Consider the following 15,896-nt stretch of genomic DNA (forward strand, 5'->3'; position numbering starts at 1 on the left):
TATGGTCCCTTTGAGGAAAGGGAAGTAAAAAAAGGAAGGGATGGGAAGACAGAACCAATGTGACACTGTAAAAGAATTCTTGAAGAATACATTTCAAATATTTTGAACACAAGTTTGAAAGTTGCACTCTGCATGCAAAAATGTAGGTTTTATACATAACAGCATCTTTGTAATGCATCAAAAACAAGTTATGTTAAAAAGCAAGAAATATTTTGCCTTTCAAAAAGTTGATATGAGATGTAATTCACAGATTTATTTTTTTAAACAGAACCAAAAGTGTGCATGGAACTTGGTCACCAAGTATAGCCTTTAAACATATAGTAAGTGAACTTGGTTTAAAAATTCCCCTACTGTCCTGCTATGCAGTGGCAAGACAGCTTCTCCTTTAAACTTGCATAAAGCATGAGTCATTCATTTCAAGTTCATGATTAACGTGTAGGTGTCACACCTTGAACCAAGCATGTACAGCACATTATTCTTTAGCTCTGAGGAAATAATTTCATCATATTTGGGAAATTCTTTTTTGTATATCCAAGTCAAACTCTAGAAGAGTATACTGTGAATGCAGAAAAGTCCAATGCTGCAAGAATTAAAACACTAAACATAGCATCAGAAGTACGCTAGGAACTATAAAGACAGTGAGACTATTATACCTTCACCCCAGAGATGAAGAGGATATGAGATACTAAGTGATAGCAGTGAAGTTTGGCACACATCATTAGCTCTACAATTTTAATGCAGTTTTAATCCATTTGGCACTAGCATTTTTATGCTCCTGGGAGATATGTTAGAAAGTCTTGAAAGAGAGGCAGCGCTAGTAGAATATTAATTTTCACATTCATACGTACCAAGATTCCCATTGTCAGAGTCAATTCCGAAGTGTAGGATTATGCCACTGACTCAGTATCCCACAGTTATGTTCCATCTCTTCACAAGCTGGCAGGCTTGTCTACACCAGAGTGGTTCTCAACCAGGGGTATATGAACCCCTGGGAGTACTCTGAGGTCTTCCAGGAGGTATATCAACTCATCTAGATATTTGCCTAGTTTTACAACAGGCTAGATAAAAAGCACTAACAAAGTTGGTGCAAACTAAAATTTCATACAGACAAAATGAGAAAGTAAGCAATTTTATGCCCACAAAAAAGTGCTCTCCCATTGGCATAGTGTGTCTTTACCAGACGCAACGCAGTTGCATTAATGTAATGCATTAGTATAGACTATCCCTCAGTGTCATTGGCACACAGCACTTCCTGCACCGTGGCAGTGGACAGAGGATTCAGCTGGAGGAAGGAGTGAAGGGGGGCACAGTATTAACAACTGAATCCTCTGGGGTTTTGCTGATAATCATTGTTGCCAACAAGGTAAGTCTGCATAACTGTCTGTTACCAACCTCTATTTTCAGACTTCTAACTTTCACCTTTCAGGATGAAAGGTTACAAGACTTCACTTCCATGATACGAATATGGCCTAACTAAGATATATTTTATGCAAGATGGGTCTTGTAAGGTATCGTTAGAAAGGTTATAATTTATGGAATGTGATTATCCAATTTGTATGCATGTATCATTTTTGTATCTAAAGTTAGGAATATTGACAACAACAACAACAACAGTGTGTATTTGGGAGACATCCACTAGACAACAGGCCACCAGCTTTGATGGGCCATTAGGAAGAAACAATAAGACTTGAAAGATACTAAACTCTCTTCTTCCTGAGAGGTGTTCTGGGATGTTCAGGTAGTCCTGTCACCTGGGACTAAACACCTAAGCTCCTCCTAAGGCTGAAGGGCAGCATGGAAGAAACCATGCAGGTGCCTGTGAAAATTTCACAAGGGGGCAATGAAAGCTGGCATTATTGGCCAGAGATGGAAATTTACTATCAAAATTTCAACAAGAGATGATAGGTAGGGTGGGAGTAAGCCATGAAGGGCCTTGGAAGTGAAGACAAGTACCTTATATTTGATGTGACAGAGAAAGGGGATCCAGTGGAGGAATGCAAATGAGTGACATGGTCAAAGCAATGAGCTAGGACAACAATCCCTTCAGCAGTATTTTGAATTATATTAGTTGGGCAAGACTGTATTTGTCAAGACAAAGAAGAAGAGTTGCGGTAATCAAGACAAAATGAGGAAATCCTCGACAAAAGCTTTAGCTGTGTGCATGATAGGAAAGGCCATACCTTAAAGAAGTTATGACACATATATCCTGGACAACTGTACTAAATTAAAGTTAAATCATATTAAATTAAGTTTAAGTATTTCAGGAGTTCATTGTACTACTAAGGGACAGTATGAGTTTGCATGAAGGAGGGGGAACAAGGCCCTGCAGGAAATAAGAACAGTGTGGGGAGGTGTTTCGGCAAACTAATTCATGTTTTAATACCTCCAGAGAGTTATCACAACACAGAGAAAGACTCAAATATGCTGGTTCAAACTGGATTCTCCAGGGATCAAACAAACAAACAAAGGATTTTTGGCTAAATAGCCTGAGTTTAAACTGACCAAATGATCACCAAATATAGCAACTGGAGAGGACCTTTGATCCAAGAGGGGTTGGAAGGTCTTTGACCTACTGAGGACCCATAAGATTTGGGTGCTTGTTCTAAGCTGAAGAGGTGATGGACTTGTGATCACAGAAAAACAAACAAACCCTGAATGGGGTTTGAAGTATCTCCAAATAGAACTCTTGTTGAAATGAGGGGGTGATCTCTGGTAAGCTTAATAGCACATATCTATGTTCTGTTTGGTTTGGTTTTTAATGTGTTTTCTCTGTAATGCTTGTACTTTAAGAATAAATGTTCTTGGTTAGAAAGAGCTGTGTGGTAACTTAACTGTGGCATTACACTGTGTACTGTCTGCAGAGAGAAGCAGAGCAGGCCTGCTTAGGCAGTTTGTCTTCTGTTGAGGCTACCACAGCATAGTCAGGGATTGTGCAGTCTGAAAATACCCTGATCAAGAGGGAGAGAGACGAGGCTCTCCACCCAAGAGAGGTGATGGCTGAGGAGCCTGGAGCAGGGTGCCTTTGTTGGTCCATAGAGGGGAAATGCAGGTGCAATTGCCCTGAAGTGTGACAGTTCTGCTCAAAGAATCAGCAAGTTTTAGATACAGCATGGATGCGACGCTACAGAAAGGGCTGAATTGAAGAGGACTCCCAAACTACAGATGATAGGTATTACCCACAATGATCAAGAAAGGAGGGTGTGTGTGCATAAAACAAAACACTTGAGGTTGAACAGAGTCTCACACATACCTCCCAACATCTGCAGACCAGATAGGGTTGCCAATTTTGGTTGGATGTATTTCTGGAGGTTTCACTAAATGACAATCTTTAATTCTTGGAGACTTCAGGATAATCCTGAAGAACTGGCAACCCTAGAAACAGGGGCTCGCTAAAAGATGACACACATGAAGACATTACCTTTGGGCACCTCTTCTCTAGTCTAGCACTGTCCAATGAGGAACGTATCCAGCAATTCCAATGGCAATCTCTTCATTCTTTGTACCCTCTAATTGTAACCTTGGGCAAGTCTCAGTCTCTCTGTGCCTCAGTTCCCATCTGTAAAACAGGGGTAACAGTACTTCCCCACCTCAAAGCATTATAAATATATTAAAAATTGATGCACTCAGAAAAGTACATAAATGGCCCCCATTTCTTTAGTAAGAAAAAGAAACCATTCACTTGCAAATTTCAAGTGTAATCCTAACTATGCTAATAAATCTTGATAATAAGTAACTTTAAAAAAAATGTATATATTGGCACAATATCTAAACATAAGTCTCACCATCTATCTATTCCAACATGCAACAGATACAGCACTTCCCAAAAATTCTTGCAGGTGGTGATGTGAACAGGGAGTCTGGAAAGTTTTCAGAAGTACTTTTTTCTTCCAGTCTTCTTCTCACTGCATAGGATGAGAAAGGAAAACGCCCAGAGGTTACAAAGGACTGATGAGTAGGGGAGCGTGGGAAAAGGAGAAAGAAGGGATGAACAGTTAGTAGGATTTGTGGAAATAGTTGCTCAGCACAAAAGCTTCCGAGACAAAGAAAGACATTTGTGCAGAAAAACAGTGATTTAAAATGTAGAGTAAAAAACTAAATAGTCTCCGAAGACTGAAAGCAGTCTGTTTTTTAGAGTGTTTTTGTCAATGGAAGAGAACCTATATATGCATAAAGAAATTCATATATCTTCTTATGAATGAAAGACTGTAGCTCCGTCCAGGGTCTCTCAGCAACCAGTGAGTGAGTCAGAATGACAGGGATGAGGATGTGAGTCTAAAATTACAAGATTCAGAACTTTTGATGTACTAGACCCATTTTTATCTGCCAAGGCCTACTGAATTATTCCTTGCTCATAAAGCTATCCTGAAAGTTCCTTTAAGACAAGCAGCATTCCTTAATCATTAGCAAGGAAATAATTTTTGTTTCATACTTTGAAGTTTCACTCAGTCTCTTTTTCTAAAGATTGTTTATTTAGTTTCCATACAAATTTAGGCAAAAAGGTACTATACACAGTTGTGAAAGGACTATGCTGACAAATGGAGAAATCCATCACTAGTTTCTAATAAGCTGAAGTAGCAAGTCACAGTTAAAATTTCAGTGGAGCTCGACAACTGTTTCAAATCTTCAATTATATCAGACACATGAATGCAGTCAGCATTACTTGCTCTCTTTCAATTAAATCCTAAAATAGATAGATAGCCAGCCAGCTTAGGTATCCTAGTGCCATTTTATGTCATCATATGCTTTGTTCTGGACCTCTGGTCTCTGGAAGTGAGCACACTTTTGTACCCCAAGGTTGGGGGGGAGGGGAGAGGGAAGGAAGAGAAAAAAATCCTATGGTAATACCACCCATATTTTCAGGTCCCTGTATAGTAACAACTGACTGCATGACATCAGTCTCAGAAATGCTAGTGTTCATTTTCTCTTAAGGCTTATTTCCTGAGGTACAGATGCAGTTTCCCTCTCATCCACGCGAAGAGGGAAAATGTTCACAACCTAGAACGTAGGTCCCCATTTACAGGGCTTGTCTATATTTAAAATACTGTAGTGCTTCAGTGTAAACGCTCCCTACAGCAACGGGAGTTCTCCCATTGACATAGGTAATCCACCTCCCTGAGAGGAAATAGCTAGGTCGAATGTGATATATGCCATCATGTACCAGGAATGCCCCTCTACCATGTACATTGGCCAAACCGAACAGTCTCTACGCAAAAGAATAAATGGACACAAATCTGACATCAGGAATTATAACATTCAAAAACCAGTAGCAGAACACTTCAATCTCCCTGGTCACTCAATAACAGACCTAAAAGTCGCAATTCTTCAACCAAAAAAAAACAGACTCCAACATGAAACTGTAGAACTGGAATTAATTTGCAAACTGGACACCATCAAATGAGGCCTGAATAAAGACTGGGAGTAGTTGGGGCACTACAAAACCTAATTTCCCCCTACTGTTACTCACATTTTTTTGTCAACTGTTTGAAATGGGCCACTCTTATTACCACTACAAAAGTGATTTTTCCTCCCTTGGTATCCTACTGTTAATTGAATTAGACTGACCTCCCACTTGATATGGCAACTCTCATCTTTTCATGTGCTGTGTATTTATACTTGCTAATGTATGTTCCACTCCATGCACCTGATGAAGTGGGTTCTAGCCAACAAAAGCTTATGCCCAAATAAATTTGTTAGTTAGTCTCTAAGGTGCCACAAGGACTCCTCATTGTTTTTGCTGATACAGACTAACACAGCTACCACTCTGAAACTCAGTATCAAAACATCATACTTTCCCTACTCTATTCAACACAGTCATACCATTCCCATTTCTCCACTCAAAAGGAGGTGGGGGTACAGAAGAATTACAGGTCTCTCCTAACTTACGCGTATTTAACATGCGTGATTTCAGCTTTATGCTGAAAGGCCTGGAGTCCGAGAGGGGGCATAGCCTCAAGTAGAAGAGGCATGGCCTCAAGATTTAAAGGTCCTGGGGCACCAGCTGTGGCTGGGAGTCTCAGAGCCTTTAAATCACCCAGGGGGCTCCCAGCTGCAGAGGTGGCTGGTAGCCCGTGGGGTGAACTAAAGGGCCCGAGGCTCCAGCCACCATAGAGCTTTGGGTCCTTTAAACGCCAGCCCCAGCCCGGCTGCCAAAGCTGCGGGTGGGATTTAAAGGGCTCTTCCAGGCTCCCCACCATGGCGGGAAGCCTGGTGGAGCCCTTTAAATCCCACCTGCAGCTTTGGTAGCTGGGCTGGGGTGGCATTTAAAGGGCTCCACTGGGCTCCCCGTCACAACGGGAAGCCCTGCAGAGCCCTTTAAATCCCGCCCACAGCTCCGGCGGCAGGACAGGGAGCATTTAAAGGGCTCCACTGGGCTCCCCACCATGGCAGGAAGCCTGGCGGAGCCCTTTAAATCCCACCCACAGATCCGGCGGCCAGGCGGGGGGGGGGGCCCTTTAGATCCCACCCGTAGCTCCAGCTGCGGGACCGTGGGATGCATTTAAAGGGCACCACCGGTCCTTTAAATGCCCTCCCCCAGAGTCCCACCGCTGGAGCTGCGGGCAGGATTTAAAGGGCTTAGGGTTTTGACTACACACGGTTTTCGCTTTACACGATAACCATGGAATGGAACCCCCGCCTAAGATGCAACAGACCTGTATAACAAGACAAAAGTTACCTGACACCAGCAAACAAGGAGCAACACATGAAAGAGAAGCCCAGGTTGGCCAACCCCTCCAATCAAACCAACCTACTGAGATTTGTTCCAGGATGTTGTTCCTTGATCCTGCTTCACTACCTCATCTTTTCTACCTGCCTTCGGTGCTAGGCAGTTACTAAGAGCAACAGTTTACTCAAGATGCCTCTAGACTAGAAAAAAAATACTGGATAAGGTTATTTTTTGAAAATTATTTCAGAAATCATGAGGTCTAGAAATATTTTTAAAAATTATGCTGTAATTACAAGAATTGATTGCTTCAACGTCCACTCTCAGTAAAAAAAATTCCATATTCATTGCTAGCATGTTGATTTTTCAAGTACAGCGATATTAATCTGACAATCAGAACTTCATTCTGTGCTGTGCTCTCAGTGGACCATATTTTGTAGCTTATGAGTGGCTCTTATTATGAAGGGGTTTGTGATATCTAGACCACTAACCCCTAAAGTTAAACTAGTTTCTTTTTGGATATTCCAAATGTAGGCCTTTACATATTCATAAGTATATTACCTTTGTATACTACATGTTTAAGTAGTTTGCTTGGCTTTTATTTATCTGAATAATCTACTTTTAGAAAACAAAAACTGTTCATAAAAAGTAAAAGTTCCTCTATGTATTAGGCCACTTCTAAACAAAACTATTTCATCAGGTTTTATCTGAAATTGCTTAAGTTTTGGGATTCAGTGCCAATGGATAACAAAGTTGGGCCTTAGTACTGCAAAGATTTAAGCATGTATTTAGCTTTATTCATTGCAAGTAGTTCTAGTTGCTTCAATGGGACTGCTCACAGTGTCTAAAGTTAACCATGTGTTTTAAGTCTTTGCAGAATCAGAGCCTTTACTGGCAGGAACCATGGACACCCATTAGAGTTTTGTTTTGGTTTTTTTAAGTGAAAAGAGACCGTTACAATGATCTCTTACACAACACAGGCCAAAAAACCTCATCCATAATTTTTTGATCAAGCCCGTATCTTCTTCGAGCTATGCCTATCTTATAGAATAGGGGTCGGCAATCTTTCAGAAGTAGGGTGCCGAGTTCTCATTTATTCACTCTAATTTAAGGTTTTGCGTGCCGGTAATACATTTTAATGTTTTTAGAAGGCCTCTTTATATAAGTCTATAATATATAACTAAACTATTGTTGTATGTAAACAAAATAAGGTTTTTAAAATGTTTAAGAAGCTTCATTTAAAATTAAATTAAAATGCAGATCCCCCCAGACCCACGGCCAGGACCCGGGTAGTGTGAGTGCCACTGAAAATCAGCTCGCATACCTCCTTCGGCACGTGTTCCATAGGTTGCCTAGCCCTGTTATAGAAAGATAGGCACTTAAAGAAACTGAAAGTCCGCCACTTCCTTAGTTAAGCCGATCCAATTGTTAAATTACCCTCACTGTTAAAATGTGCCTTATTTAATCTGATCTGACTATGCCTTTTTCTGCCTGATTAAAGAGCTATTATCAAAAATCTCTTCTCCATGTAGATACTCAATAAACACTTGAATCCAAAGTGAGTTATAAAAAGGTATATTCCATTGCAGGGAATTACTTCAACTGCTGATATGCATCCATCTCCTCAACAGAAACAGGAGCCTTTCTGCAGCACAAGTACTATAATAATATACTCGATCGTAAGCCGGTTAGTTTATAAGCCGACCCCCGACCCCCACCCCACCCCCAGATGGATTAGTAAAAAAAGAACATTTTTTTTATATCACGTTCATAAGCTGACCCTATAATTCAGGAGTCAGCAAACTTTGGTTCCCAGGCCATCAGGATAAGCCGCTGGTGATCTGAGATGGTTTGTTTACCTCGAGAGTCCACAGGCACAGCGGTAAACCTAAGTAAACAAAAACTGTCCTGGCGCGCCAGCTGCTTACCCTGATAGGCCCGGAGAGCACTGGCGGGGAAATTTTTTTTTTTGGGCGGGGGGAGAAGCTGGGAGTCAGGGGAGTAACCCCTGTGACCACCCTCCATATGACCTCACCTCTAGCCCGGGACCCCCACACTCTCCCCATCCCATCCCTTCCCACCTTATCTGGAGAGGGCCAGAGGAGGATGTCTCTGACCTGGCTGGAGCTGCTCCGGTGGGCCAGACCAGGTGGTGCAGCCGCAGCGTGCTCCAGCGGGCTGGGCCGAGCGGCCACAGCCTGCTAACTTGGGAGGCTGGGGAGACAGCAGTGTGGTCAGAAGTGGAGAGACTCAGGCTCCACCTCTTCCCTTCTGTCTCTGCTGCCTCTCCTTCCTCCCTCTGTTGGGGGGAGGGGTTGTGTCCCACCTCTCCCTCTCTATACCCATTCATAAGCCGACCCCCCGTCTCCAGTGCCTCCCTTTTTTACTAAAAAAATCTGGCTTATGAATGAGTATATACAGTAGTTTGTTTCCTAGGAAAGTGCCCTTTTTTGTTAATTCACATTTGCTCCTATAGATTCAATTACAGGATAGTGCTAAAAACACCTCTGCTCTTGAAAAAAAGGCATGGGGTCTTCAGTGACACCAGTTAGAAGTTGTGTTAGACTGAATGTTTTCTGAGTGAAATGTAACACATTTTATATTTATCCTGAAAATACAGGCTCAGTATTAACAGCAGGAAAATATCACCTAAAGCGAAAATCCTTTTTGGACACCCATTTCTCCCCTCACAAGTGTCTGATCCAAGAAGTAAATACAGTCAATCTTGTTCAGTTTGAGAGATCACAGTCCAAAACATTATGATTGCAGGTGGCGTGTGTGTTTTGTCCTTCAAAATTTTTGGTCACACAATTCCTCTTAGCTGAAAGAGCTCTTTATTGCTTTCTCACCCCCACCTTGAAGAAGACCACCTGGTTAAGATTCTCTTGTCATCTCACGTTTTTAACTGATCAGTTAGTACCAAGGAGTTCCTCAGTTTGTACTAAGATACATCATTGTAGTAAGAGTCAATAAATTCATATTTGTAATCTGTATGGTGATACATGCTGGGAAATCCTAGGTAAGATGTAAACAAGAACTGCTAACAATTTATTCTAGAACAAGTCAAAACATATTTACAACATATTAAAACAAAGTATGTTTTGATCACTCAGTAAGATTTTCATGCTGCAGACATACCATGGACAGTTAAGAATCTAGCATATAGTGCCAGAGTGATCTAAAGATTCTATATACAGATTCAGTAATACTTTAAGTCCACAGACAAGGAAACAGCTACGATTAGAGAAAGCCTGTGTAAACACAAGCAGATATCCCTCAAATTAGGGCATAATGTCAGCCTTCTCGTGAAGTCAAACAACTGGGATACCGTTAAGTTGTTTTCTCCACCATCTAAGAGATTAGTCAGGAATTTAAATGTTCTATTGGTCCAAAACTTGCTATATATTCAATCCTGAAGAAATATCAAAAAGACATTTACTCTTAATACCTCATGCCCTGACAGTTTTAGGAACACTTTCACACACAGTACAGCTGTTTTGAAGCTCCACCTCTCATCTCCACAAATTTACTGGTCCAGGACCAGTAACAAATTTTGTTTCCTGCTAATGGATTTTCCTTTTTAGACATCCTTAAAAAAAAATTTAAAGGAGCCAATTTTAATTTTTAAAATTGTAATAGATTTCCTTTACCAAGTCTACATACCAAGTTACATAATTCACTGTTTAAAATCAATTCATTTTTATATCAATTACTACACTTGACCTGAGTGTCTCTGCTGCTTTGGGGTTTTCATGTTTCTCTCCCTGTTGCTGTGTGCAAAAACATAAACACAACAGAAACTGAATGCAGTTAAAAAAAATGAATATATTCAAGAGGGCTGTCAAATGCACAGAGTAAGAGACATATTGCTGGCCATGCCTGGGACCCAGTCTTTCACTTATAGTAATCCCAAGTATAACTTTCACAAAGGTAGGTAAAGAGTTTCTAACATATGGCTGTGTTCCTTTAAATACCTCCCTATAATGCGACCAATATAAACACAAATTTGGATATAAAGCAGTAAAGCAGTGCTGCAGGGGGGGCAGGGCTGCGCACTCTGGTGAATCAAAGCAAGTTCGATATAACACGGTTTCACCTATACGCGGTAAGATTTTTTGGCTCCCAAGGGCAGCGTTATATTGAGGTAGAGGTATATATGAAACAGAGAAATCATTGTTTACCTGTAAAGGAACTAGGTATTTGAGAGCAGAATTCTACTAAAAGCTCTCCCACAGGACTTGTGTGATTTTGACCTGAGACACTGTCTCAGTTTCCTTCATCCATAAAACGGAGAGATGTCAAGAGGCTTACATTCAGTAGTGTTGGCAAATTAATGTGAGCTCTTCAAATGGAAGGCCTCAGATACATACACATTAATATTTTGCATGGCTTACCACTCACCTGAGATTCAGTACAAACCATACGCATGTATTGTTTAAACAGAATGAAACTGAAGCATCTAAAAAAAAAGGGGGGGGGGGGAGCAATACATATTCTACCTGTAACATTTTGATAACTTATACAATTATGAAACATTTCAATGCACATAGATTATAGCTCTACTGTTTACTAACTGATAAAACACTGACATATAATCTGATCATTCACGTCATTGGGGAATACAGACCATTATAATGGCCACAGAACAAAGAACACTATCAACTTTAAAAAAAAATTCAGACAAGTTCAGTGTTTTCTTTAAAAGTATTATTACTAAAAGAAATAGCTAGTTACAGAAATACACTTTTTTTCAGATTTACTTTACACATTTCAAACTACTGTGTGGATGATCAGTTTCACTACTATCATTTTCTCTTGATTGCAAAGGTCTTTTACACAGCAAGAGACAGGAAAGAAAAAACCATTTAAAAATAAGGAATGCAGCTGTAACCACAACAAAAATTGCAAGAAGGCAAAGGAGCAGATGTAGCATCAAATTACTTTTCACTTACTCATTATTTTAAACTGAGTAGAGTTCAGATTTACAGCATTCCTTTAAATTTTCAGTCAGTAAGAATCCAATCCTGCAATTGTCAGCGTGCAAACAGACTGTTGCACCCTCACAAGGCCTCCCTGAAGTAAATGGGTTCCACAAGACCACAATAATCCCTGCAACGGACAGCATACAGATGATTAAAAGCCTTTAGGCCCCAAGAATGTCAATCTCAAAGACTAGTGTGTGCAAGTTTGTTATTTTACTACTCACGTGCAGAGTAATAGCTTTCTATCATCTGTAGAAAATTATAACTATATCAATTTAAAATTAGATTTATGAACATTTATTCAATTAATAAACTATCCTGTAGACCAGCTTTTGTCAGCAGACATTTTATAAGTGGTAGTTATAAGCTAGTTATGGTGTGGTTTGTAAATTAAAATGGTCAGACCCTAAACTATAAATAAAGCTCCTGTCATAAATAAATGATGCTAGAACAATATTAGAACCCATCTCAAGTGAGCTGAAGTATGTAAATTAAAATTGCAAGAGGGACACACTTTAATGAAGGGACAGGCAACCTATTGCACGCGTGCCAAAGGCAGCATGCGAGCTGATTTTCAGTGGCACTCACGCTGCCCGGGTCCTGGCCACTGGTCCAGGGAGCTCTGCATTTTAATTTAATTTTAAATGAAGCTTCTTAAACATTTTAAAAAGCTTATTTACTTTACATACAACAATAGTTTAGTGACTAATTGACTTATAGTAAGATCTTCTAAAAACGTTAAAATGTATTATTGGCACACAAATGCTTAAATCAGAGTGAATAAATGAAGACTCGGCACACCACTTCTGAAAGGCTGCCAGCCCCTGCTTTAATGCATACACACATGAGCCTGGCCAAATATTAAAGTTATTTGGGGTGGATTTTATTTCAATGAGAATATGAGAGAATAATTATTTTGATACATAAAGATTGATAGTATTTAAGATTATGTATTTTGTTGCTAGAAATACTCTAGACATTTTTACATCTTTATAGACTAGGGTATTCAAGAGATGGTAATAGATTTGATTATACACATGCTTATAACATTTTTCCTGAGTTTTCTTTGGACTCACATTTTAGACAGGTATAGGTAGTAAGACTGAGAAGTAGCTAGAGTCTATGCGCAGCTGCCAGACTCTTCAGTGGAATATCCCAGCTATTTTAAAGTATCCAAAATTATTTATACTATACTACAAACTAGTCAGGGGCCAAATATTTCCTTAATTTTAAGCCTATGTTTATTACTCAAGAGTAAAAGGTTACTTCTTAGAATAGTACTGTATTTAGTAATATCCAAAATGACTACCCTATTGCTGGGGGAAAGGGGTGTTGCATTTTTTTTTAATTTTTCTTTTCTCTGTATCTGAGTCTGAATCCTTGTTTATAACCCTATGTTTCTTTACTTTCTTGGACTGTATCTTTGAATATGATTAAGTGACACAAAAAAGTTGGTACTTGCTTCAGAATAGACTCAGTCATCACAGAAGTGAGTCTGATGAGAACAACATGCACAAAAACACAAACCTGCCTAATTGCTCATAAAAAGAAAATCAGGAGAAGGGAGAGGGAACTGTTTGCCTATGTAACAGATAATGTGCCAGATAACCAGCCTGTATTAAGATCAATAGCAAAGAACTCCTTATTTTGCACACTGTTTCAGTTATACAAGATGGCCTTCCTCATTTTCATGATGGTCCAAGAGGGACAGGAATCATACACCAATCTATTTCAATGGCACACGTACAATTAAAGAGAGACCACAATCTATTAACAGCAGGCAGTCACACTTTCAGTTTATTTTTACAGGGGGAAAAATTCACAGGAAAACAAAGACAGCTTTTAAACTGATTTAGACTATTAGTGACACCTCAACACCATCATGTGTCTGAACTGAAGCATGATGTTTTACCGTGCCTATACTAGATTATACAAACTGGGACAAGTGTTCTGTCACGTTCTATATTTTGTGACCAACTAGTTCTCTAAAACCATTGTTGAAGCTGCTACTCTAATAATTTATCAACAGCAAAACCTGACTGAAGCTAATTCCTGTCTGCAGCAGGAAGGATTAAGAAATTCACCACTGGAATGAGATATATCCTTGATGTACAATCCTTCATCAGTACGAGAATAAAAAATAGGTTGTAGAGACTGTCAATGACCACACAGCCATTTCAGCATAAGTCCCACCTTCTAATGACCAGACGACAAATCCCCCACTTCACTGGGTAATCAGCAGAGGACTACATGCCCTGTACCCATAACTACACATATCCCAGACCCCCAGGTACAGGGCTGTATATCCAGCTCCCCTCATGGTGCTTGGATTCAGACTGCTGGCTGCAGCAGCATAATAAGGAAAGGTGACTGTAATATGGGGTTATATTTTGCTAAGCAGAGGTAGCAAACCGTCACAACCCCATTGCTTGAGGCTGCATAGGAAAGACAGGATGAAAACTCATGCTTCGTTACTAGGCGTAAACAGACTAAGCAATTTCTTAGGGCCTCAGACAGGTCAACCGGACCCCCTATTCACTTTTCATCATGTGTTCGGGGGCGGGGGGGGAGGATATTCCTGCTTAGGGCCCCCAACGGACTAGCACCACTTCTATGTTTATTAGTGCCTCAAGACTTTCAAGATTCTCATCCCCACCCTGTAAGCCCTCCAGCACTCACAAGTACTAGCAGTCTACCTGAATGGGTCTTCTGCCATCCTGTCACCTCTCCACCCACTCCAGCCCGCCTGTCTGCCCTTAGTGGCTCTGTCATCCTCCTCATCACCTCCACACTCACCAGCCTACCCCAGTGGGTCAGCTACCCGCTTTGTACTCATCACCACCACCCTGCATGTGCCCAAGTGGATCTGCCATCCTCAAGCAGCTCCCCATGACCCCCACTCATCAATCCGTCTGCCCCTGCAGCACATCTGCCAACCTCCCCATCAGCCCACTCGCTACCCTACCCCCCACCTTCATCATCCCCCACTCATCAACCTGCTCCCCTACACAGGGCTGCCTTTCCTCTTGTCACTCCCCCCAACCCTACCTGCCTCCCCAGTGGGTCCACCATCCCCCTCACCATCACCGCCACCCCCATCAGTGTGTCCACTATCCCCCCTGCTCTCCATCACCCCTCCACTCTCCAGCCTGCCCCACCCAAGTGGGTCCACACTCCACCCCCGCCCCCCAGCGGGTCCACCATCCTCCATCAGGTCACCCCCTCCCCCACTCACCACCCTTCTCCCTCAACAGCTCGATCCACCATCTTCATCACTAGCCCCACGCTGCGCCCCCACTCAACACCCCCTGTTCACCACTCCCTACGGGTCCGCCACCCCCGCTCGTCTCGCCGCCAGGAGGTCCGCCATCCCTCCCGTCACACACACCCCCGCTTGCCACCCCATCCACCCTTCTCCTCCCCTCCCCTGCGGGTCCGCCATCCCCCTCGTCACCCCCCACCCTGCCCACCCCGGCCCGCGCCCTAGCGGCTCTGTCGGCCACGTCCTCCCACTGCCCGGCCCCCGCCGGTCTCCGGCGCTTGAGCGCACCCCACCTGTTCCCCGCCCAGCCCGCCTGCCCCCGCGTGCAGGAGACTCTCCCCTCCAAGCCGCCGAGCGCCCGCGCCTGACTCACCGGGTCGCAGCTGCAGGGTACCGTCCCTCCGGCTGCACCAGAGCGCCCGCTCCCCGCACTGCAGGATGTAGTGATCCTTGGCTTGGAACAGCTCCATCCTCCGGAGCCCGGCGGCGGGAGCAGCAGGAGCGCAGCAAGGAACGCGGCCCCGGGCAGGGGATCGCGGGCTGGGGCTCCACAGCCCGGCGGCGCGCGGGAGGGAGGGAGAGCGCGCGCAACCCCTGCCACACTGGTCCGCGCTCCACAGCCTCGCAGCTGTCTGACGCTTCCCAGCCCAGCCGGGTTCCGGCTCCAGCCGCGGGCCACGTGATCCAACCCGTCAGCCGTTCACCGGCCTCTTAAAGGGGCCGCGCGGTCTCACCCAGCACCGGGGGAAGCCCCCGTAGTTCTATATCACCGCTCCCGTGCGCGTAGCCAGCCCCGTTCCGCCAGCCACGGTCGGGTCGCGCCCCCTCTCCCGCTCAACTGTGGGGGCAAAGAGCCCAGCTGCTGGTGGGGCCACCTCCTCAGCCACAGCAGCCACCACCAGCCCCTTCCCTGCAGCATAGTATGACCCTCCCTCCCGCAGCTCAGCGGGCAGCAGCTCAGAGTCCCTGCTAGGCTGGGTGCTGAGGGACA

General features: G+C 43.0%; 1 protein-coding gene across 1 annotated transcript in view; it reads right to left on the reverse strand.

Annotated features, from left to right (window-relative positions):
* Window positions 1–15,585, reverse strand: part of INPP5F (inositol polyphosphate-5-phosphatase F) — a 105,123-nt gene extending 89,538 nt beyond the window's left edge. Inside the window, exon 1 of the mRNA XM_032775597.2 lies at window positions 15,279–15,585. Coding sequence (XP_032631488.1) covers window positions 15,279–15,375 — 97 coding nt within the window. The 5' untranslated portion in view covers window positions 15,376–15,585. The remainder of the gene's footprint in view (window positions 1–15,278) is intronic.
* Between the last annotated feature and the right edge of the window lie 311 nt (window positions 15,586–15,896).

Source organism: Chelonoidis abingdonii, chromosome 15, assembly GCF_003597395.2.
Source record: "Chelonoidis abingdonii isolate Lonesome George chromosome 15, CheloAbing_2.0, whole genome shotgun sequence".
In the NCBI taxonomy this organism is placed as follows: Eukaryota; Metazoa; Chordata; order Testudines; family Testudinidae; genus Chelonoidis; species Chelonoidis abingdonii.